The 24,568-nt window shown below is 43.8% G+C and overlaps 1 protein-coding gene across 17 annotated transcripts in view; it reads right to left on the reverse strand.

The window, feature by feature from the left end:
• Window positions 1-24,568, reverse strand: part of ADGRL3 (adhesion G protein-coupled receptor L3) — a 388,836-nt gene that overhangs the window by 66,372 nt on the left and 297,896 nt on the right. For all 17 annotated transcript variants that reach the window (XM_067464127.1, XM_067464130.1, XM_067464131.1 and 14 more), the window contains 3 exons: window positions 23,773-23,941; window positions 20,204-20,329; window positions 1,688-1,784 (listed from right to left, as the gene is read on the reverse strand). In XM_067464127.1, the coding sequence (XP_067320228.1) occupies window positions 1,688-1,784; window positions 20,204-20,329; window positions 23,773-23,941 (392 nt within the window). The remainder of the gene's footprint in view (window positions 1-1,687; window positions 1,785-20,203; window positions 20,330-23,772; window positions 23,942-24,568) is intronic.

Below are 24,568 nucleotides of genomic sequence, written 5' to 3' on the forward strand. Positions count from 1 at the left end.
GGAGTTGTAGGCCAAAAACATCTGGGGACCCCAGGTTGAGAACCATTGCATTAGACCATGGCTTTTAAAATGTGAAAAATATTATTCCACCTTGCTGCTTTTGGATTCTAACTCTACAATTGAAGGATGCTGAGCAAGGGGCTTTGAATGAAATTAACAGCAAAAGAGAGACATACCCTTTCTCTGACTTAAAAAGAGCAATATGGAAGAAAATGTTTTTAAGAAACAAGATGTGATGTGTAGAGGTACAAGAAGGTACTTTCTTACACAGGATGTGTTGTGGTTAACTTCAAAGATTGTAGTAAAGTGCAGAGTCTGCCTGTACAAGAAGGTACTTTCCATCAAAAGGTCAAGGGAGAGGGGCTGGAAAGAGAGTACTTTCCATGACAAAAAAAATGTTCTTGTTTATTTGAGGTTATATATTTGGTGGTCAAAAGCCAAGGGGGCACGGCAGTCACTTGAAGGGTAGCATCTGCGCATGCTACCAGGCTGTCTGTCTTCTTCATGAAGAAATTAAAATAAACCTTGTTTTTTGATCTCTTTTGGGACTGCCCCCTTCCTTACGTGTTCCCGTGACTGCATGGACCTAAGAAGACCCAATTTAGGGTCTCTAACACAATAACTTACAGTGTTGCTAAGTTCTGTGCTGCTGTATTTAAAATTAGACAGATGATTATTGAACCCACATGGCAACGCCCTGTTGGGAATGTAGTTAGAGCAACATGTTACAGCTGAAATGCTACTAGACCCGCAATGTGCCCCTCCCTTCCCCTTTAGTGCTCCCCCCAGTGTTTTTGACCCCTCCTATCAATCTCTCCCCTCTCCCCCCCTTCGGTTCCTGTTACAATATACTGTGATTTAAAATGTGATTTTAAACTGTTTTCTAATCTAATTTTAAATAACTGCTTTACTGGGGAGATGTCCTTTCCCTCCCGGGGCGCTCGTGCCCCACTTTGTGCTGGCCAGTGACCGTAATAAAGTTTTGTACTTGTACCTAAGTCAGTCTATTAGTTACTCCACATTTTGGAACAGAGATATTCCATAAATCCAGGACTGTGAGTCAGCCATCCATTCTGGATGCTGGAAAACGATGTTTTGCAGCAGCATGCAGGAGTTTTTCAAATACTTCCCCCCTCCCTCAAAAAAACCCTTCAAAATTGTTCCTTCCTCTCATGGTCAACAATGTTGTGTAGATCTCTCTCTTTCCCACTGCCTACTGCATTGGTATAGAAAGGTTTCATGATTGGGACACATAACTGACCTAAGAATATCCTGCCCCACAGCCCTTCAATTCCATTATTTTTGCAACTGTATGCGAAAAATAAAAGCATTTAAAAATAAATTCTTTTTAGTTTATGACAAGTAGCTTGCTATATATTCTTTCCTTCTTAACTGTACATTTTTATGCAAAAGAACCAAGCTGATAGGACACTGCCATGTAAACTCTTAAGGAACAAATATTATTTATTCATTTATTTATTGACGACATTTATATGCTGCCCTTCTCACCCCGAAGGGGACTCAGAGCAGCTTACAAGATATATATATGCATACAATGTATTATATTATTAGCATAGTACAATATTAGTATTATATATTATCATATTACAATATATTACCATTATATTGTAATATTATTAGTAATATTAGATGTAATATAAAATATATTAGAAAATTCCATAATTACCTCTGTTAAGTGATGCAGAACTGTTTATATCACCAGTGATGAAGGAGGACTCTGACTGCTTTCGAACAGTGTCATTCCACATCCTGCGAATTCGGCTCTGGAGAAGAACAAGAGGAAGGGGTAGAATGTGAAGGGGGAAATTCAAGCATGGACTATATATCAGAACTGCTCACATTGTAGGGGTTCCAGGATCAACGTCTCTCCCAGAAGCCATCTCAGACTTCACAGGTATCAAAAAGGTCAAACATCCCCCAAGAAACCAAGATTCCAGAAAAGGATTATCTTGGCCTTTGACAGAGAGAAGAGCATCCAGCATACCTTCATGTGCCTTGGCCAAGCAGCTGGTGTGGGGTCCCATGCTTTTTAATATCTATATGAAACCACTGGGTGAGGTCATCCGGAGTTTTGGAGTTGGGTGCCATCTGTACGCAGACAACACCCAACTCTACTACTCATTTCCACCAAACTTCAAGGAAGTCTCCCAGACCCCGAACCAGTGTCTGACTGCTGTGATGGACTGGATGAGGGCTAACAGGTTGAAGCTTAATCGAGACAAGACAGAGGTCCTCCTGGTCAGTTGTGGCACCGAGCATGGGTATCGGGTGGCAACCTGTGCTCAACGGGGCTACACTCCCCCTGAGGGCACAGGTCCATAGCTTAAGAGTACTTCTGGACTCAACGCTGTTACTTGATGCTCAGGTGTTGACGGTGGCCAGGAGGGCCTTTATTTATTTATTTAGAAGTTTTATATACTTTAAAACTTGTGTGCCAGCTGACTTGGCCACGGTGGTCCACCCTCTGGTTACATCCCGCTTAGACTACTGCAACGCTCTCTACGTGGGGTTGCCTTTGAAGCCTGCTCGGAAGCTTCAAATGGTCCAGCGCTCGGCAGCCAGGTTCCTAACAGGAGCGGCACTCAGGGAGCATACTACTCCTCTGTTGCGCCAGCTCCATTGGCTGCCAGTCAGCACAATTCAAAGTGCTGGCATTAGCCTATAAAGCCCTAAACGGTTCTGGCCCTACTTACCTCTCCGAACGCATCTCCTCCTATGAACCGACCAGGACACTAAGATCGTCTGGGGAGGCCCTGCTCTCGGTCCCGCCTGCATCGCAGGCGAGCCTGGCGGGGATGAGAGACAGGGCCTTCTCAGTGGTGGCCCTCGGCTGTGGAATGCCCTACCTGCAGACATCAGATCGGCCCCCTCGCTGTTGGCGTTTTGGAGGAAGGTGAAGGCCTGGCTATTTGAACATGCGTTTGACTAAACAGTGAAATTAAACATAGGAATACGGAACAATGGATAATAAGAGTGGATTCTGATTTTATTGTTGAGGCATTATGATTGTTATACTGTTGTTAATTGTTGATGTTATAATCTGTTTTAATTGCATTATACTGTTTTTTGATATTTTGCATTGTTGTGTAAACCGCTTTGAGTCACCTAAGGGCTGAGAAAAGCGGTACAGAAATAAAGTAAATAAATATACCGGTCTTCTCAACCTCCAAGGAGGGACTCAGGCCGGTTCACAACATGTGTTCATATACAGTAATATAAAAACAGCACAGTGCATCATCATTATACATTAAAATATAAAATACAATAAAATAATCACATTACACAAGCCAAGTCGTCAAATACAGTCACAATTCATCGCCATCTTTCCATGTGTACAAGGGTTATTGACAATCATCGAATGCCATATTCCAAAGCCAGGTTTTTATTAGCTTTCTAAAGGTCAGGAGGGAAGGAGCAGATCTAATCTCTGGTGGGAGGGAATTCCAAAGCCGAGGGGCCACCACTGAGAAGGCCCTGTCCCTTATTCCCACCAGACGCGATTGCGAAGGTGGTGGGAACGAGAGCAGGGCCCCTCTGGAAGATCTTAGTAACCTTGATGGTCCATAGGGGAGAATCCGTTCGGACAGGTAAACTGGGCCAGAGTCGTTTAGGGCTTTACAGGTCAAGACCAGCACTTTGAATTGTGCTTGGAAGCTAATTGGCAGCCAGTGGAGCTGACGTAACAGAGTGAGTCGTATGCTCTCTGTACCCCGTTCCTCTTAGCAATCTGGCTGCCACTCGTTGGACTAATTGAAGCTTCCGGGCAGTCTTCAGAGGCAACCTCACGTAGAGAGCGTTGCAGTAGTCTAAACAGGATGTAACCAGAGCGTGGACCACCGTGCACAACTCAAACTCATGCGCCAACTGCGACCATACCTCATGAAGTCTGACTTGGCCAGCGTGGTCCATGCCTTGGTTGCATCCATATTGGACTATTGCAATGCGCTCTACGTGGGGCTGCCCTTGAAGACAGCCCGGAAGCTCCAACGGGCGGCAGCCAGGCTCCTTGCTGGAGCAAACTATGGGGAGTTTGCTCCTTACTGGAGCAAACTATGGGGAGCATACAATGCCCCTTTTAAAACAGCTTCACTGGCTGCCGATAAGCTGCCGAGCCAAATTCAAGGTGCAGGTTATGAAAGCCCTACACGGTTTGGGCACCACCTATCTTTGCAATTGCATCTCCCTCTATGAACCAGTGCGGACTTTAAGATCTTCCGGGGAGACCCTCCTTTTGCTCCTACCACCATCACAAGCACGGTTGGTGGGGATGAGAGAGAGGGCCTTCTCGGTGGTGGCCCCCCGCCTCTGGAATGTCCTTCCAAGAGAAATAAGACAGGCCCCATCCCTCCCCTCCTTTCGTAAGAGCCTGAAGACCTGAGGGTTTATGTAAACCTTTGAGAACAACTAGTTTTAGCTCTGCCCCAGATACTGTTGAAATTGGCCATATCTTCTTCTACCAATTACCCAGGTTACTTTCTTCTATTAGGCCCTGGAAATGTACAGCCATAGACTATCTAATTTCCCGGGCCTTCTAAAATTGCACTAGCCTCGGCCCGGCCTTTTAAATTGCCTTGAACAGGCAGGATTATTTTAAATATATATGTGCGATTGTGGTTTTTAATGCTTATATTGTTTTGTTAATTTTATGTTTATGCTGTTTTCCTTGTATGTATTGATTATGTTATTGGAAACCGCTTTATAAAGGAGGCTTTGGTGATTTGTTCTACTTCTTAAAATCTTTCTGGCTGGACCAAAAAAACAAACAAAAAACCACCCTCCTTCCTGTTGCATCACTAGGGTTTGTACAGTGACAACCATTAAGATTGATGGAACCCCCTCCTTCCATGATTACTTCATGTCACAATATTGTAGCTAATATGTAAGTGCAAAGGAGGAAATTGAAAATTTTAGTTAGCAAGATCTAAAGGAAGACTTTAATCATGTGTCTACAGTTTAATTACATAGATAGTTGGGAACTAGGTCAAGACGACCTAGGTTGACAGAGCCGAAAGTTGCAAAGTAGAACAGAAATAGAACGAAATAGGGCTTTGATAATCACAGGGCAGATAAACTGAGGGGTGGAGACTTAGTCATAAACTGAATTAGCTAATTAACTGCATTTTTTGCTTCTGCAATTCTGCTTGGCCAAAGGTATATAACGGTTTATACTCAGCTTCCATTCTTGAGTTGCCTGATTTGTGCATTTTAAGCACCAGAGAATCATAGAGTTGGAGGGGACTGGAAGAGGCACCCTGTTCAATCCTCTGCCATGCAGAAACACCCAATCAAAGCACCCCTGACAGATGATCTTCTAAAAGAATCCAAACAAGGAGACTCCACCACACTCTGAGGCAGCATATGCCACTGCTGAATAGCTCTTACCATTAGAAATTCTTCCTAATGTTTTGATGGAATGTCTTTTCCTTTAGTTTGAATCCATTGCTCTGTGTCCTAGTGTCCAGAGCCCCCCCAAAGCTGGCAGGAAGACACATCTCCACCCTGCTTTATGCAGATGCTGCTGCTGTACTCTCTAGAACAGCGTTTCTCAACCTGGGGGTCGGGACCCCTGGAGGAGTCACAAGGGGGTGTCAGAGGGGTCGCCAAAGACCATCAGAAAACATAGTATGTTCTGTTGATCATGGGGGTTCTGTGTGGGAAGTTTGGCCCAATTCTAAAGTTGGCGGAGTTCAGAATGTTCTTTGATTGTAGTGAACTACAAATCTCAGCGACTACAACTCCCAAATGTCAAGGTCTATTTTTCCCAGATTCCACCAGTGTTCACATTTGGGCATATTGAGTATTTGTGCCAAGTTTGGTCCAGATCCATCATTGTTTGAGTCCACAGCACTCACTGGATGTAGGTGAACTACAACTCCAAAACTCAAGGTCAATGCCCACCAAACTCTTCAAGTGTTTTGTGTTGGTCATGGGAGTTCTGTGTGCCAAGTTTGGTTCAATTCCATCGTTAGTGGAGTTCTGAGTGCTCTTTGATTGTATGTGAACTATAAATTCCAGCAACTATAACTCCCAAATGACAAAATCAACCCCCCCCCCCCCACAACCCCACCAGTATTCAAATTTGGTATTATTGGGTATTTTTGCCAAATTTGAATACTAGTGGGGTTGTGGAGGGATTGATTTTGTCATTTGGGAGTTGTAGTTGCTGAGATTTCCAGTGACTGAAAATACACCCTGCATACCAGATATTTACATTACGATTCATAATAGTAGCAAAATTACAGTTATGAAGTAGCAATGAAAATAATTTTATGGTTGGGGGTCACCACAACATGAGGAACTGTATTAAGGGGTCGCTGCATTAGGAAGGTTGATAAACACTGCTCTAGAACACCCACTGGGCTCAAAAGAGCTCTGAGAGCATTAATACAACATTGCAACACAGATCAGCTCCAACTTAATTACAATAAAATCAAAATCATGGCTTTCGCTAATAGGCCCAGGACTTACTCTTGGAGCATAGATGGTCATAAAATTGAACAAGTTACATCCTTCAAATATCTAGGTGTAGTTTTCCAATCTAATGGTAGCAGAAGAGCTCATGGGGATCAAGTATCCAACACCGTGCAGGGGAGCTCAATTGCCATTCTTAGAGCCGTAGCAAACTAGGATTTTGCGAGAGCAAACTAAGCCAGCAGGAGCGATGCTCCGCTTCTTTCTCCGCCTCTTTCCCTTTGCTAGGGCAGCGTTGCGAGCATACGCTCGTGCTGCAGCAAACTACAGGAAGCTTGCGCTCAGGCTTGCTCTGAAGCCCCGCCTTTCCCCCCCCCCCCCCCGAGGCTGCTCTCTCTCTTGCTAGCGTGCCTGTTTTCCATTGCAGAGGGCAGGGATGTGAGCGTACGCTCACAGTTGAATTCTGCCAACTGCGAGAGTACACTCGCATTGCTTCCCTAGCAAGGGAAAACAGGCACACTAGCAAGAGAGAGAGCAGCCTCGGGGAAAAAAAGGCGGGGCTTCAGAGCGAGCTTGAGCCCAAGCTTGCTCTCGCTTCCAGTAGTTTGCTACGGCTCTATAATATCTCAGGACGAGGGGGCCACTTCACACCGGCAATGCTCAAGCTGTTTGAAGCCAAGTCATTAGCCCAACTCTTGTATGGTGCTCAGCTGGGCCCCTTCCCCAGTTTTGCCCCATTAGAGCTGGTTCAAAGTTTCTGAGATCGGCCTTGCAGGTCCCTAAATGCGTTTCTAATGCCACCCTGCGACTAGAGACGGGCTTTATGAGAGTGGAGGCCAGGGTGTGGGTGGCCATACTCAACCTCTGGCTCAGACTATCCCGTGCACCCTTTGGTCTTTCCCCACTAACCATGAAGGATGACTTCCAATTCACATGGAAGCAGGCGGTAGCATCAAAAATCTCCTCATTGGGATTTTCTCCAGGTCTACTATTCGCTATGGATTACAATCAAGCCAAAGCACTTATTAAACAACGTATCACAGACACAGAGCGACAACTAGATCTGGCCTTGGTTCCAACCTTCCTTATCAGTGAAGACAGCAGATATCTTGCCTCCCCTATGGCATATTTAACCAACTTAGAGGTTCCTCTTCATCGAAGGGCTTTCACCCTGGCTCGATGCCACGCTCTCCCATCAGCTGTACTTGAAGGCCGCTACCGGAAGATCCCTTTCCCAGAGAAGCTCTGCCCCTGTGACTCGGGTCATGTAGAAACAATAGAACATGTGCTCCTCCAGTTGCAGGGATATCCGTGCCAGGCTTATCTTACCTCTGTTATACAAGCACCCAGGCCATACAGGACAATTTTATACCTCCATGCTACTTGCAGATATTAATTCAGCTACAACCTACAATGTTGCAAAGTTCTGTGCAGCAGCATACAAAATCCGTCAGGGAATGACTAGTCCCAAAAGTTAACTGTGTGTCCAGTAATCTTCTTCCCTGAATCTACAATTCGGTGATGGATCTGGGCATTGTATGTTTTTATCCTGTTTCCCCTTCCGCTCCCTCACCCATATTGTGCTTCAGTACTTATATTTATACTTTTAATGTACCAAACATACCAAGTTTGTATGAAAATGTGACTCCATTTCCTGTGCTGGTCAATGACCGAAATAAATGATTTGATTTGATAGTGTCCAGAGCAGCAGAAATAAAGCTCACGCCTTCTTCACTGTGACATCCTTCCAAATATTTAAACATGTCCATCATGTCACCTTTCAGTCTTTTTTTTCTCCAAGCTCCAAGTAATTGATAAAGATGTTGAATAGCACTGGGCCCAAGACACAATTCTGTGGCATCCCACTCGTCACTTCTCTCCGGGATAAGGAAGTGCCATTGGTAAGCACTCCTTGGGTTCTAGCAGTCAACCTAGTCCACCTAACAACAGCATTATCTAGCCTGTATTTTACTAGCTTCTTTGTGAAAATATAATGGGGGGTCTTGTTCAAGGCTTCACTGAAATTGAGATATGCTATATCTACCGCACCCTTCATCTATGAAGCTTGTAAAGAGATAAAGTTCATCTGGCATGAGTTGTTTTTGAGAAAGCCGTGTTCACTTTTCGTTAAGTATGACATTCCACTCTAAGTGCTTACAAATTGTCTGTTTAATGATCTGCTCCAGAATCTTTCCTGGTATCGATGTCAAGCTGTAATTGTTGGATCCTCTTTTTTCCCCCTTTTTGAAGAAAGGGACAACATTTGACTTCAAGTCTGCTGGAACTGCTCCTGTTCTCCAAGAATTCTCAAAGATGATTGCCAGTGGTTCTGAAATTACTTCTGCCAGTTCTTTTAATACCCTTGGATGTAGTTCATCTGGCCCTGGAGACATGAATTCATTTAGATTAGCCAGATGTTCCTGTTCTGCCTCTTTACCTAATCTGTGCTGCATTCCTCCTACTGCATTCTCTGTTCCATCCTTGTGAAGTTAAGCACAACCTTTTGGAAGAAGACTGAGGCAACGAAGGTGTTTAACAGTTCTGCCCTTTCTCTGTCCCCTGTTGGTATTTTGCCATTCCCTTTATGCAAGTGGCCCTACCATTTTCTTGTTCTTCCTTTTGCTACGGAATTAACAAAAAAGCCCTTTTTATTGTTTTTAACTTCTCTAGCAAGCCCAAACTTGCTTTTTCTTACTTTCCCCCATTATATGCTGCCTATTTGTGTGAATTCCTCTTTGGTGATTTCTCTCTTTTTCCATGTCTTATACATGTACTTCTTAGCTCAACTGAATCTTAACTCACCTGAAAGTTCCTTAGATGTCCATTCTGATTTCTTTAGACACGCCCTGCATTTCCTTCTCATAGGAACTGTTTGAAGCTGTGCCTCCAATATCTCTCTTTTCAGAAATTCCAGTCCATCATGAACTTCTTTCTCTTTTAGTATTCCTGCCCGTGGGATCATGCTCAGTTTTCCCCTAAGTTTACCGAAGTCAACCTTCTTAAAGTCTAGAGAGGCCATCTGATTATGCTTGACTTCTCCTTTCTGCTGTACAACAAACTCTAAGGGAGTGGTTCTCAACCTGGGGTCCCCAGATGTTTTTGGCCTACAACTCCCAGAAACCCCAGCCAGTTTACCAGCTGTTAGGATTTCTGGGAGTTGAAGGCTAAAACATCCGAGTACCCATAGGTTGAGAACCATTGCTCTAGAAAAAGATGGTCACTCCCACCTACGACTTTTACCCCATTAGCCAGGTTGTCACTGTTGGTTAGGATCAGATCTAAAGTAGCTGATCCTCTTGTTGTGTCTTCCACCTTCTGGACCATGAAATTGTCTGCATGGCAAGTGAGGAATTTTTTTTGGACTCGATATTCTTGGCATCATCCAGGTCCTCAGTCTGTCTCTGAGGTCTATAGTAGACCCTCATAATGACATCCTTGTTGTTTCTTTTCCCCTTAATTTTTACCCAGATACCCTCAAACTGGCTTTCAGGATTTATGTCATGAACCTCCTTACAGGTGCAAGCATCCTTCTAATACAATCTACTGCTCCTCCTTCCCTGTTTGGTCTATTTTTTGGAAATAGACTATATTCCTCTATTACTACATCCTAGTGAGTCCTGAGACTCATTCCACCAGATTTCAGTGATACCAATTATATCATAATTGCTTTGTTGTATTAAGTGTTCAAGCTCATTTTTTTATTTCCCATGCTTTGTACATTATTGTAGACATACTGAAGACCATACCAGTTGGGGTATTAACTCCTAGCTACCCTCCCCCCCAAGGAAATTCAGTTTAAAACCTTCCTCATCAGGTTTGTGGGGCTCTTACCAAAAATATGCCTGCCAACCTCTGTAAGGTGTAAGCCATTCTTGCTAGAAATCCAACTTTATCAAACCTCAGACCATGGTCCAGGAAGGCAAATTTTTCCTGGTAGCACTATCTGCAAACTTCTAAACTTCTGTTATCGTTCTCTCCCTTCCTGGGCTGCATCTTCGAATTGACCGGAAAGATGAAATGACAGCCTGGACATCAGGATCCTTCAGCTTCCTGCCCATCGCTTCATAATTCCATGGATCTCCTGATCCAAAAAGATATGCTTTTCAGTGTCATGGGGTCCAACATGGCTCAAAAGGAAGGAGTAACGGTCTGTGGTGCGTCAGTCTCTCTGTTATATCTCAGATTTTTGCTCCAGAGAAACAACACACCTCTCGAGTCATCCTGTCAGGTCCACAAGTAATGTCTTCAGTACCCCCCAGCAGAGAATCCCCTACCACTACTACACATCTTTTTGGAGGTTTGGCAGGGGCTTTTCCATGTATTGACACTTTCAGGGGTACCTGCATATTTTCTGAGGACAAGCTTTGTTGCACTTCTTTTTCTGCATTATCACTGATGCTGGAGAGAACATCAAATTGGTTCCACAGCTCCACAGAATGATTCCTGGACTTTCAACTTCTATGTGTAACATTCTTTCAAATGTCTGCCTCCTGTGTTTGGGGTGTGACCTCCTCCACCACAGAGAAATCCCCAGTGTGACTCTCCTTTCTGACAGATCCAACGCAATGTCTTCCTTGGGAAGTTGGATCTGGCCACGGTGGTCCACGCTCTTGTTACATCCCGAATAGATTACTGCAACGCGCTCTACGTGGGGTTGCCTTTGAAGACTGTTCGGAAACTTAAATTAGTCCAACGGGCGGTGGCTAGATTACTCACCGGAGCGTCATACAGGGAGCATACCACCCCCCTGCTATGTCAGCTCCATTGGCTGCCGATCCAGTTCCGAGCACAATTCAAAGTGCTGGTTTTGACCTACAAAACCCTTTACGGCTCCGGCCCAGCGTACCTGTCCAAACGTATCTCCTTCTACGTCCCACCTTGTAGTTTAAGATCTGCTGGGGAGGCCCTGCTCTCAGCCCTACCTTTATCACAAGCGAGACTGGTGGGGATGAGGGACAGGGCCTTCTCGGTGGTGGCCCCTCGCCTGTGGAATGCACTCCCGGGAGAGATTAGGTCATCAACATCCCTCCTTACTTTCAGAAGGAAGCTAAAAACCTGGATGTGGGACCAGGCCTTCGGGTAAGCTGGCAGATGGACAAAGATAACCAATGACGACCAGAGTAGGGAAGGACAATGACGATGTTAGATGGATTGTTATTGTTCATTCGTTCAGTCGTCTCCGACTCTTCGTGACCTCATGGACCAGCCCACGCCAGAGCTCCCTGTCAGCCATCACCACCCCCAGCTCCTTCAAGGTCAGTCCAGTCACTTCAAGGATGCCATCCATCCATCTTGCCCTTGGTCGGCCCCTCTTCCTTTTGCCTTCCACTTTCCCCAGCATAATTGTCTTCTCCAGGCTTTGCTGTCTCCTCATGATGTGGCCAAAGTACTTCAACTTTGTCTCTAGTATCCTTCCCTCCAATGAGCAGTCGGGCTTTGTTTCCTGGAGGATGGACTGGTTGGATCTTCTCGCAGTCCAGTTAGATGGATTACGGATCATGAATTGGCGAACATTGACCACAAGATGATTTTATTGCTGCTAGTATACTGTTGATTGTTTTAATTAGTTATACTGTTGACATTATATGATAAATTTGTGTATTGTATTTTGTATTGTAATTTGTGAATTGTTAGGCATCGAATTGTGCCTTTTGTAAGCCGCCCTGAGTCCCCCCTAGGGGGTTGAGGAGGGCGGGGTAGAAGCACTCCAAATAAATAATAAATAAATTAATATCTTGTTATGTGGCTACACGGGTCTCAGGGTGCTGGATCTTCTAAGAGGGACACAAACTAGCATTTGCTGGAAGTATAGCTACCCATATCACCTGGCAAGAACACAAATATGCCAGAGCTGTTGCAGGCAATTGCATGAGCTCCCTCACCATCTATTCTAGCAGAGTTAAGAAGAAAATGAAATAGAAATCTGGGTCTTCTCTGTTAGAAGCATGTACAAAGATCCCTTGGACCTCATCACATTAGAGAATGAATCTACTTTAAATGTGGTTGCTGCCTCCTGCAGAATTCAGGGGTTTGTAGTTTAGGGAGGAGCTTTTAACAGCCTTACTAAACTATATACCCCAGAATTCTGCAGGAGGCAGAAACCAGATTTAAAGTGGATCCATTCTATAGTATGATGAAGTAATAGGTCTTGTCTGTATGCTGAGCTCCAAGAACTGGTGCTGTAGCTATATAGAAAGCTAGTGACAGCTCCCCCACAAGCAGCCAGTGACCTACTTTCAGTATGCAGATGCCTCTTCCTCCTGAGACCAGTTGCTCAGGCAGATAACCTATAGCTGACCTGAGGCTATTCACACGAGAACAATAGAAAACTAGAAAGACATCTAGATTAGATTCTGTACTGACTGACTGACATGACCACAAAGTCACAAGTCTGAAAGCCGGAGAACAACAATATTGACCAATACCAAATGCAGAATTAAAATACTATACTGATGGTGACCCTTGCGGAGGTAGTGGAAGCCAAAACCCTTCTGAAAGGAATGTCAGCACAAAAAGCAGAACTTATAGCTCTCACAAGGGTTTTACAAATGGAAGAAAGTAAAGTAGTAAACATCTAAACAGACTCTCATAAGACATAAATCTCCATTTATCAATTTGGTTCCCAAAAAGACAGTTCCATAAAAGATTTATTGTAGCTTTTACCACTCCTCTAATCCCAGAGTTGTTACTCTCTAGGTATTCACATTTGTATCATAAATTTGGAATTTTCATAAACAGTGTTTCAGGAGACTGGACATGCCATTACCGCTCAAGCAGGGAGCTTTGAGATGGTTGAGCTCTAGGTGCTCTTACTGCCTATTACAGGGAAAACCAGCTGATCCCTAATCCATTTAAAACACAGACATGTGCTTTTCATCTTAAGAAGAGACAAGCATCCCGAGCTCTGAGGATTACATGGGAAGGAATCCCACTGGAGCATTGCAGTAAACAAATTGAAATTGAATCCTGACAAGACAGAGGTACTCCTGGTCAGTCGTAAGGCCGAACAGGGCATATGGTTACAGCCTGTGTTGGACGGGGTTACACTCCCCCTGAAGATGTAGGTTCGCAGCTTGGGTGTGATCTTGGACTCGTCATTGAGCCTGGAACCCCATGGGCATGCAGATATCCTAGATCTCTGATAAAGTACGTTGGGACATAATGCTAGGAGTTTCCTATTCTGGGAAGGCACGCTGGAACAACCACGTTTTCAAGCTCCTCCTAAAGATTGCTAGCGACGGGGCCTGCCTGATGTCCTTAGGGAGAGAGTTCCAGAGTCGAGGGGCCACCACAGAGAAAGCCCTATCCCTCGTCCCCACCAATCGCGCTTGCGATGCAGATAGGATCGTGAGGAGGGCCTCTCCAGATGAACGAAGAGATGGTGTGGGTTCGTACACAGAGATGTGGTCACACAGGTAGGTGGGTCCCAAACCGTTCAGGGCTTTGTAGGTAAGCACCTGCACCTTGAATTGGGACCGGAAAATGAAAGGCAGCCAGTGGAACTCCTTAAACAAGAGCGTTGACCTCTCCCTGTAAGGAGCACCAATTAACAACCTGGCCGCCGCCCGTTGGACCAATTGAAATTTCTGGGCCGTTTTCAAGGGCAGCCCCACGTAGAGTGCATTACAGTAGTCCAATCTGGAAGTGACTAAGGTGTGGACCACCCTGGCCAGATCCGCCTTCACAAGGTACAGTCGCAGTTGGCGCACAAGTCTTAATTGTGCAAAGGCCTTCCCTGCCACCACCGACGCTTGAGCTTCAAGCGACAGTGATGAGTCCAGGAGAACACCCAAACTGCGGACCTGTGACTTCAGGGGGAGTGTAACCCCGTCCAGCACAGGTTGCCACCCTATACCCCAATCCGGTTTGCGATCGACCAGGAGGACCTCTGTGTTGTCGAGATTGATCTTCAGCCTGTTCTTCCTCATCCAGACAGCCACAGCAGTCAGACACTCGTCCAGCACCCGCGAGGCTTCCTTGGAGTTAGGTGGAAAAGAGGAGTAGAGTTGTGTGTCATCTGCATAGAGATGGCAACCAACTCCAAAACTCCAGATGACCTCACCCAGCGGTTTCATGTAGATGTTAGAAAGCATGGGAGACAGAATGGAACCTTGCGGGACCCCACAGGTCAAAGGCCAGGGGTCCGAGCAGGTGTCTCCCAGCTTCACCAATTGGGAACGACCCTCCAGGAAGGAACAGAGCCACGATAGAACCGTGACCCCAAGGCCCATCCCGGAGAGTCGTCCCAGAATGATACCATGATCGATGGTATCGAAAGCCGCTGAGATGTCCAGGAGAACTAACAGGGTCACACTCCCCCTGTCCAGTTCTCTGCGGAGATCATCCACCAAGGCGACCAAAGCCGTCTCAGTGCCGTGACCAGGTCTAAAGCCAGACTGTGACTGGTCCAGGTAATTGATGTCATCCAGAAAACAAACAAACATAAAAGTATCCATTATTATTTGAAAACAGGAATCAAAGTCTCATCCACTGAAACTATCAACAATAGTTGCCAAGTCAGAATAGATCTGTGCAGTTTTACCAGTAAAGTGATGAGCAAATACACTAAAGAGGCCCCTGAGTGGGCTAATTTCTCGACTCATGGATTACAGCATAATAGCCCTCTGACTGTTCAAAATGAGCTGCATAGGGTGGTCCTTCAGAGACAGCAATAGTGGCAAGAGGTGTTTTAGATGCGTTGAAAAGCTGCCATTTGTCATTCAAATAGGTTCTATCCCTTACCTGGTCAGATTCTGGCTCTTTGCAAACATTATGCCTTGCTGTAATTTATTTCTTTTGCCACTGCCAGGTGCCTGCAGAACTAGAGGCATGATTTGGCTACACTGTGCAAGATGAGCCCATTAGGAGCAATAGCAAATTGGGGGCTAAGTACAAATAATTGTAGCGGAACAAACTGCTTATAGTGATCAACATTTTACATAACATCGAGCAACAGAATATTTAGAATCTCATCTGTGCCTTTCTGAAGAGAACACTATAAATAAAAAATGATTCTGGGACGGCTCCAAATAATGTAAAGCAAATAAGACTTAAGGAAAGATTTTGGAAGGATGGCATGAAGCCTATAGCATTAGAAAGATGTGGGCAGATTCTGATTCAAGCAGAAGGCCGGCTAATTAAATATAAGTGGCGAGCAGGTGGATGGCTGCCTTGCTCAGCAGTGAATGAAAGCAGGAGGTGAACTCACAGATCAGAATGGAATAAATAATAGCATGGCATTGGGAAGAAACCCAATGGCCCCCAGGTATGTCTGTTTTAGAAATGTTAAGTTTTGAATTTTACCAATCAGTGTTGTTCATTGTTGTATTCAGTCAAATTGTTCTGTCGTGCGCTGGGCTTGAAATGAATTGCTTTTAAAACAGGACGTGCAACTTTAGCCCAGCGGAAAGCCAAGGGTCCCGAAGAGAAATTCTTAAGGATTTTCACCATAAACAGTCTTTAGAGGGTTTGTGAAATATATCAAAGTCTTTTATTGGTGAACATTCAACAGAAACTTCTTTTGTCTTCAAAAGGTTAAACAAATGCTTCCAGGATTTTGTGCAACTGGTGGCTTCTAACTGTTACTTTTACTCTAAAGGAAAATCCCTTTCCAAACTACTCCCAGGCTCTCTGGATGTGGGTGAACTATAACTCCCAAACTCAAGGTCAATGTCCACCAAACCTTTCCAGTTTTTTCTGTTGGTCATGGGAGCCCTGTATGCTAAGTTTGGCCCAATTCTCATCATTGGTGGAGTTCAGAATGCTCTTTGATTGTAGATAAACTATAAATCCCAGCAACGTCAATTCCCAAATGACAAAATCAATTTTTTGAGTGGAGGACATAAATTGGACTGTTAGGTGTCTTGTGTCCAAATTTGGTGTCAATTCCCCCAGTGGTTTTTGAGTTCTGATGGTAGCACGAACTAACATTACATTTTACTTATATAGATTGAAATGAAATGGATGAGAAGAAAGTGAAATACTGCATGGTTAAATGGGCTCAAAATATTGATTATAACATTCAACTGGGACAATAAGAAAAAAGTGTGGGCCAAAGGGCTGAATTTTTTTTTTAACAAAATGATGGGCTGGTGGTATTTAGCACTGAGAAGCTGTCAAATATGTACAGAAAAAGGGACACCTGATGTTTGTTGGAAAGGTCAGGATAAAGAAAGTGGGCACCCTTCCCTACACAATCAGAGCACTCCTGACAGATGACTACCTCTGTTTCAAGTTCCAGAGAAGAAGATTCCACAACAGTCTGAGGCAGCATATTCCACGGTCTAACAGCTCTTGCCATCAGGAAGACTGCAATGTATCCTAGTTTCTAAGGCAGAGGTCCTCAAACTAAGGCCCGGGGGCCGGATACGGCCCTCCAAGGTCATTTATGCAGCCCTCGCTCAGAGTCAACCTAAGTCTGAAACGACTTGAAAGCACACAGCAAATCCTATCTCATCAGCCAAAAGCAGGCCCACACTTCCCATTGAAATACTAATAAGTTTATATTTGTTAAAATTGTTCTTCATTTTAATTATTGTATTGCATTTAAGTGTTGTTGTTTTTTTTGCACTATAAATAAGATATGTGCAGTGTGCATAGGTATTAATTAATGTTTTTTTCAAATTATAACCCGACCCTCCAACTGTTTGAGGGACTGTGACCTGGCCCTCTGTTTAAAAAGTTTGTGGACCCCTGCTGTAAGACAACAGATAATAGTTTGCCCCCTCCTCAATAAGACAGTCTTTCAAATATTTAAACACGATTATTTATTTGTTTGTTTGTTTATTTATTATTTACTATATTTATATACCGCTTTTCTCAGCCCTCGGGTGACTCAAAGCGGTTTACAGTAGCAAAATTCAATGCTCAAAACATCATAAAACAATTAAATCAGTTAAAACAATGGCATAAATATATAATCATTACAAAGTTAATAAAACATAACTCATTGGCGTCTCTTAGTTTTTCATGTCCCTCCTCAACCTTCAACTTGTTTTGTAGAATATTCCTTTTTTGCTAATATGCTAATGTATGTTGGAAATCCAGGAGGGATTATTGAATTCCCACCATGAAATAAAGAAGCCAGACATACTAACATGGACCTAAAGGGCAATTTCTTGTCCCATTTATTTATTTATTGGAACTTCTGAAAGAACTCATTTTGGGTTGTAAGCCACCTAGTAGGTAAAGTCCCTGGGCCAAGTGTCACTCCCTTGGACCACTTCCAAGGACTACCCTTGGGTGAGCACCATAAATCCCAAGAGCGACTCAAAATATTTGGCTGGAGTGAGAAAACCTTAATTCTATCACCAAAAGAACCCAAGCTTTACAGCCCCCGAGCCACAAAACCTACAGAGACTGTAATACCCACAAAGGAAGGGGGTGCACCCCAGTGCCTATCAGAACTAGTTAACCTTTAACATGCCATGACAATCTATTTTAAATGACACCACCCTCAGCCAATTACCACACCCCACTGCAACAGCATGGGGATAGGCAAAAACCCATCAAGAGCCACTTGGGGGGGGGGGGGGATTCCTACCCAGTCCTAATGTGACCATAGGGTGCGTCAGGCATCCAATGAAGGAAGGTGAGGAGGGCAGCTTGCCCTTAAATAGGCTGCTCTTCCATACCTTACTATGTGACGGTGCTGGTGAACCAGCTTGCCCCAACCAATACAGGTTTCCTTCCTGTGGGTCTTCAAATATTTTGCCTGATGGCTGTGTGTGGGGCAGCTGGATGCCCTTTCCAAGATAATGAGACCTATGCTCATGGAGTGGTTTTGATGTTGGGAAATTACATTTTTTGGTAGTGGTGATAAACTGTGTAAAGAATTGTTGAATATTCCTCCTGAAATATATATATACTGGTGTAACATTAGCATGTTACCAAAATAATTGTGGCATTAGTGTGATATCCCCATATTACCCTCTAAAACCTCCCTGTTTAGACATACTCTACTTCTGTTCACGCCCAGTGTTTTAAAATTTTTAATCGACTACATCTGGCCCTGCCCACAGTGTTTTAAATTTCTTGTGTGTTATTGTTTATATGCTATTTATAATATTGTATTGTGTTGTAGTTGCTTATTTGTTTTGTTGTTTTATTGATGTATTTGTTGGGCTTGGCCTCATGTAAGCCGCCCCAAGTCCCCTTGGGGAGATGGTGGCGGGGTATAAATAAAGTATTATTATTATTATTATTATTATTATTATTATTGTTCTGGAACAGCTGTTCTAGGGGCTCCAATTTTGTGCTTTGCACTGAGTATTTGTTCATAGTCCTAAGTTGCAGGGACTTTTGCAGATAGGTGGCTTCCTTTGGCTGCATTCATAGGGCAAGCCACCTGTCAATTATAGTTAGGATCCCTGGTCCCGCCCCTCTCTGGTTTTTTTCAGTTAGTCTCAGCAAAGGAAGTCTATGCAGAGGATGTATACAGACGTCCTCCTGTACAAAGGCTTTGTCCCTTAAGACTTCCCGGGGGAGAACAGTCTTAAGAGCCTCTAAAGATTCCCAAAGGTTCCGGGGAAACAGCCTTACAGCCCTGAGGAATTTCGGAGGGAATAACACTCTAATCGTCAAGATCTCCAGCTAAGTGACGACAGGCCTGCTGGTACGTCTGCTGGGTTCTGAGACGCAGTTCAGCCGGTAGTGGATTCAAATCAGTCAGGTTTAGGTTCACAGTAGCCTGGGAGGAGCTAGAAAGGGGAATTTTCCTTTGAACAAAGTTATTGAAGATAGTGCCTGTACCCTGTGGACAAGTTTGAGAGAACTGGTTTCTTTACCAAGAAAGCTTTCCAATTCCTGTTTGTTCATCAATAAAAGACTGTTATATTTAAGCTCAAGCCTCCTAAAGACTGTTTAATGAGGGAAATTTCTCTAAAGGTTCCTTTTCGGGGGCCCTGGCTTCCCGCTGGATTCAAGCCATACATCCTCTCCTAAAGGCACTTCATTTCAGGTCCAGCGGCGACAGAACAATTATTATTATTATTATTATTATTATTATTATTATTATTATTATGTGACATGGAGCAAATATATGAGGGAAAACCAACATAAGATTTATTTATTTATTTATTTATTTATTATTCCAACGTATATGCCTGGGGCTCCCCTGGGGCTCGGAGCAGATTACAAGAATGACTAAAATCTAACACAATATAAAACAATTTAAAAACAGCAAATCAACAATCAAAGGCCTGTCGAAACAGGTATGTCTTCTATTCCCTGCGGAAAGCTAATTAATTCCCGCAAGGCACGGACTTCAGGTGGCAGAGTATTCCAGAGTGATGGTGCCACTGCTGTAAAGGCTTTGTGTCTGGTTGCTGTTAGACGCAAGGTCTTGACACTGGGAATTTCCAATAGATTGTGGTCCTCAGAACGGAGGGATCTCTGGGGTTGGTAGGGGGTGAGGCGGTCCCTCAGGTACATTGGCCCCAGACCATGCAAGGCCTTAAAGGTAAGTACCATCACTTTGAAAGTGATCTGGTGCTCCATTGGTAACCAATGCAGCTGCAGTAAGATTGGGGTTATGTGGCATCTCATTGGAATTCCCGCAAGAAGCCAAGCAGCTGCATTTTGTACCAACTTGAGCTTCCGGATCACCGACAGAGGAAGATTGGCAGTATTGCTTGAAGAAATAGTGTAGATTCAACCTTGACAACTGAATAAGCACACCCAGGTTCTCAAACAGAGCTATAAAGATGAAAACATGACAAAAATCCTGGGCCCAAGTTTTTCCATACCTTTCAAATTAAGCAGCACAAATTACCTGTGATCCTGTGGAATATCGTCCTGGAGTTCGGGATCCAGAAGTTTTGCCTGAGCCAATAGAGCTCTCTGTACTTTTCCCGCTACAGCAGTGTGTACGCAGGCATTTCCCGTATTCTTTACGTACCTAAACAATCCATTTGAAATATTTGTTAGCATCTTTGATAACCAATTAACAATGCAGTGTTTCTATATATTGATTATATTCGCAATTTTATATTTATAAGCCAGGCTTATGGAATTACTTTTCAAAGAACTTGACTTGGTCAGGGTGGTCCACGCTCTGGTTACATCCCGAATAGATTACTGCAACACACTCTACGTGGGGTTGCCTTTGAAGACTGGTTGGAGACTCCAACTAGTCCAAAGGGCAGCAGCCAGATTACTCACCAGAGTGCCATACCGGGAGCAAACCACTCCCCCCCCCCCCCCCCCGTTATGTCAGCTGTACTGGGCGCTGCTCCACCTCCGAGCACAATTCAAAGTGCTGGTCTTGACCTATAAAACCCTATACAGCTCTGGTCCAGCTTACTTGTCCAAACGTATCTCCATCTTGTAATTTAAGATCTACTGGGGAGGCCCTGCTCTCGGTCCCACCGGCTTCGCAAACACGTCTGGGGACAGGGGACAGGGCCTTCTCAGTGGTGGCCCCCCATTTGTGGAATTCACTCCCCAGCGAGATGAGATTGGCGTCCTCCCTCCTTTCTTTTAGAAAAAAACTAAAAATGTGGTTTTAGAGCCAGGCCTTTGGCTAGTTGGCACAGCAGCACTTTAAACCCAGAACCCATACCACAGGACTGTTACAACAGTTGGAAACAGCTATGTGACTTTGTGACTATATGATTATGTAACACTGTAATTATGTGATTTTAATTAATGTTACTGTTTTTAACCTGCTATGTATTATGATTTGATATTGTGTTACTGATATTGTGGCATCGAATTGCTACCTATGTTAGCCGCCCTCAGTTCCCCCTCGGGGGTGAGAAAGGCGGGGAAGAAATTGTGTAAATAAATAAATAATAAATAATTGAGGCCTACAAAGGCTGATCAAAATACCGAATCATAAATTATTATTTTATTTCTTGCTGAAAACCAATGTCCTTTAAAAGGTATGCAAATAGTTGAGTGTATACAATTGTTTGCTGCAGAAGACAGTACACTCAGTATGTTTTTCCTCTCATTTCAAGGCCCAGTTGTTCGTCCAACAGAAAATTGCCTAGTTTGGAAAATGTGTGTGTGTGGAGGGGGGATCAGCTTTGTGATGGTTGCATGATGCACAGAGTTGATCTGTATTAACAGATGTTGCAAAATTCTCCAGTTTTCCCAAACATCAGAGTAACCCATGACTTTGGGCACGTGTAAGCAAATGTTGGTTACACCACCATCTCAGACAGCCCAGGGACAGGGGATGGCACCTACCTTGCCCCTTTGATCTGCCATTTATGACACGAAAATGGCACTGTTCATCACTCAGTGCCTGGAGTGATCTAGAGTGATGATGTGATAAAAAAAGGGAGAAGGACAGGAGAGAGTAAGTCTTCCTCCTCTCCCCTCTCTTGCATCACCTTTTCACTCTGGGTATCATCACTTCATGTGACAAGTGACAAACAGTGAGGTTTTCATGTTGTAAATGGTAGAACAAGGAGAGCAAGGTAGGGTTGTGGTTGAGCGGTGCCAAACTGGTCAGCCATGCAGCCATCATCTAGCCACTGAGGCGGTTTGAGGTCTCACAGTTAAGCCTCATCCAACTCCCAAGGCATGAATTTTTGCCCCCAGCTCAACCAAGCTCACGAACTTTGCATTTTGGTTGTTTGTTTGTTTAAAAAAATGCCATGCAACTGTTTGGTCTGCCCCTGACACGATAAATAAATAACCCCATGCATTGCTACCCTATACATTGAAGGTTATGGGAAGAGGGAGTAATGCTGAACAAATCGGCCAATCTCAGCTCAAGCACAAATGCATTTTTACCAGGCCTGCTGAGCATGGATCAACCTGGCACAGAGCGTCTCTTCCCTCTTCCATTTATGCATACTGTCGCTTTGCATTAGTCATGCACTTCACGTTAATAAAAACATTATTTGACTTTCACCAATACCTCTCAGTGCAATATATAGATTCTGTTTCATTCTCTACAAAAATTGGCTCCATGCTTAATGCTTGATTTACACACACACACAAAACTTCCCATATCTCCTAATCCTTGTACAGACTCATTCATAAGTTTATTCTGTTCCGTTTATGCAGTAATATGTCATTTTTATATTTCACAATTCTGCATAAACATGTTAATCCTATGTGCTTTTTAAAGTATTTGCTCCCCAAGCATGTATTGCTGAGTGTATATTCAAAATATGTATCTTTAAGCACAACTACTGGCTATGATGCATTTGAGTTACTAATGCTTAGGTGAACAGGATCACAGTGCAACTGTGACATACAATCATAGAATCAAAGAGTTGGAAGAGACCTCATGGGCCATCCAGTCCAACCCCCTGCCAAGAAGCAGGAATATTGCATTCAAATCACCCCTGACAGATGGCCATCCAGCCTCTGTTTAAAAGCTTCCAAAGAAGGAGCCTCCACCACACTCCAGGGCAGAGAGTTCCACTGCTGAACGGCTCTCACAGTCAGGAAGTTCTTCCTCATGTTCAGATGGAATCTCCTCTCTTGTAGTTTGAAGCCGTGTCCTAGTCTCCAAGGAAGCAGAAAACAAGCTTGCTCCCTCCTCCCTGTGGCTTCCTCTCACATATTTATACATGGCTATCATATCTCCTCTCAGCCTTCTCTTCTTCAGGCTAAACATGCCCAGCTCCTTAAGCCGCTCCTCATAGGGCTTGTTCTCCAGACTGTTGATCATTTGAGTCGGCCTCCTCTGGACACATTCCAGCTTGTCAATATCTCTCTTGAATTGTGGTGCCCAGAATTGGACACAATATTCCAGGTGTGGTCTAACCAAAGCAGAATAGAGGGGTAGCATTACTTCCCTGGACCTAGACATTATGCTCCTATTGATGCAGGCCAAAATCCCATTGCAAGATGCAAGATGCTGTCAGTAAATTATCTATGCAATAACCAAATGCAATCTTACTTCTTTCCATCAAGGTTACTAAGATCTTCTGGAGGGGCCCTGCTCTCGGTCCCACCACATTTGCAATCGCGTCTGGTGGGGACGAGAGACAGGGCCTTCTTGGTGGTGGCCCCCTGGCTGTGGAACTCTCTCCCGTTGGAGATTAGATCTGCCCCTTCCCTCCTGACCTTCAGAAAGCTAGTGAAATCCTGGCTCTGGGACATGGCATTCCCAGAATAATTGGTTGAGTTCAGCAATAACCTAATAACCACTGATCACACTGGCGGATTGAGATGAACGTGATTTTATATTGGCGATTTGGCTTATATGTATTTATTTTGTCTGTATTTTAACTTATTATGATGTTATTATGCTTTTAGTTGTATTTATGTATTGATTTTCTGTTGTTGGCTGGTCTGAGTCCCTCTACGGAGGTAGAGAAGATTGGGGCATAAAAGTTTAAAATAAATAAATAAATAAATTTTCACCAAACTTACCTTTTTCTGTAGAACACAGTGGAAAATGAATATAAACATTCCCTGTAGGGAATTGAAAATGGTGAAGAGGTATGCCATGATGACTGTGCTTTCATTAATATACATGAGTCCAAAGGCCCAGGTCAGTCCTAATAGACAGAGCAGAGCTATTGCACCAATAACCCAGGATCTGTTGGAAAAGAGAGTAAAGAAACAGACAGAAAAGGAAAGTGTCTTTGCTTTAAAGAGAACACATCGCAATGTACACAATAAGCATTTTTGGGGGAGAAGAATAGTATTTGTGAGAAATGCACTTCTGGAATTCAATGTATTTTCTTTATCAAATGCGTAAGGTAGAGAGAAATGTCATGAGTATGAAAATGTCTCTTTTGAAAAGCAGGGTTGGGAAGGAGCACAATAACTTAAATGAAAGATGAATACCGCACAGAGGAGGAAAACACAAAATATTTTGAATTTGCCTCCATTCATTCCATGCATGTTGCTTAAGATATCGTTGTAAGAATATCTTTGTAAGGATTCATCCTAGACAATTCCACTCGAAAAAGAATGGGAGCATCCTTTTGTGCAATTCCTTTAACTTCCACAGGGTTAATGGAGGTGAACTGTCCACTATGACAGTAGCTATTTTTCTTTCCACATTTTCTGCAGTTGACTTGGTTCCCCAATTCTTTGTGACTATTATTTCCCAAAGCGTCACAAATTAAATAATTCGAAACACAAAGAAATACAGTTTAAGGCAATTCTTCTGACAGGTTTTTTTGGTCGTGTCAGGAGCAACTTGAGAAACTGCAAGTCG

Source organism: Anolis sagrei, chromosome 2 (genome assembly GCF_037176765.1).
Source record: "Anolis sagrei isolate rAnoSag1 chromosome 2, rAnoSag1.mat, whole genome shotgun sequence".
Taxonomy (NCBI): Eukaryota; Metazoa; Chordata; class Lepidosauria; order Squamata; family Dactyloidae; genus Anolis; species Anolis sagrei.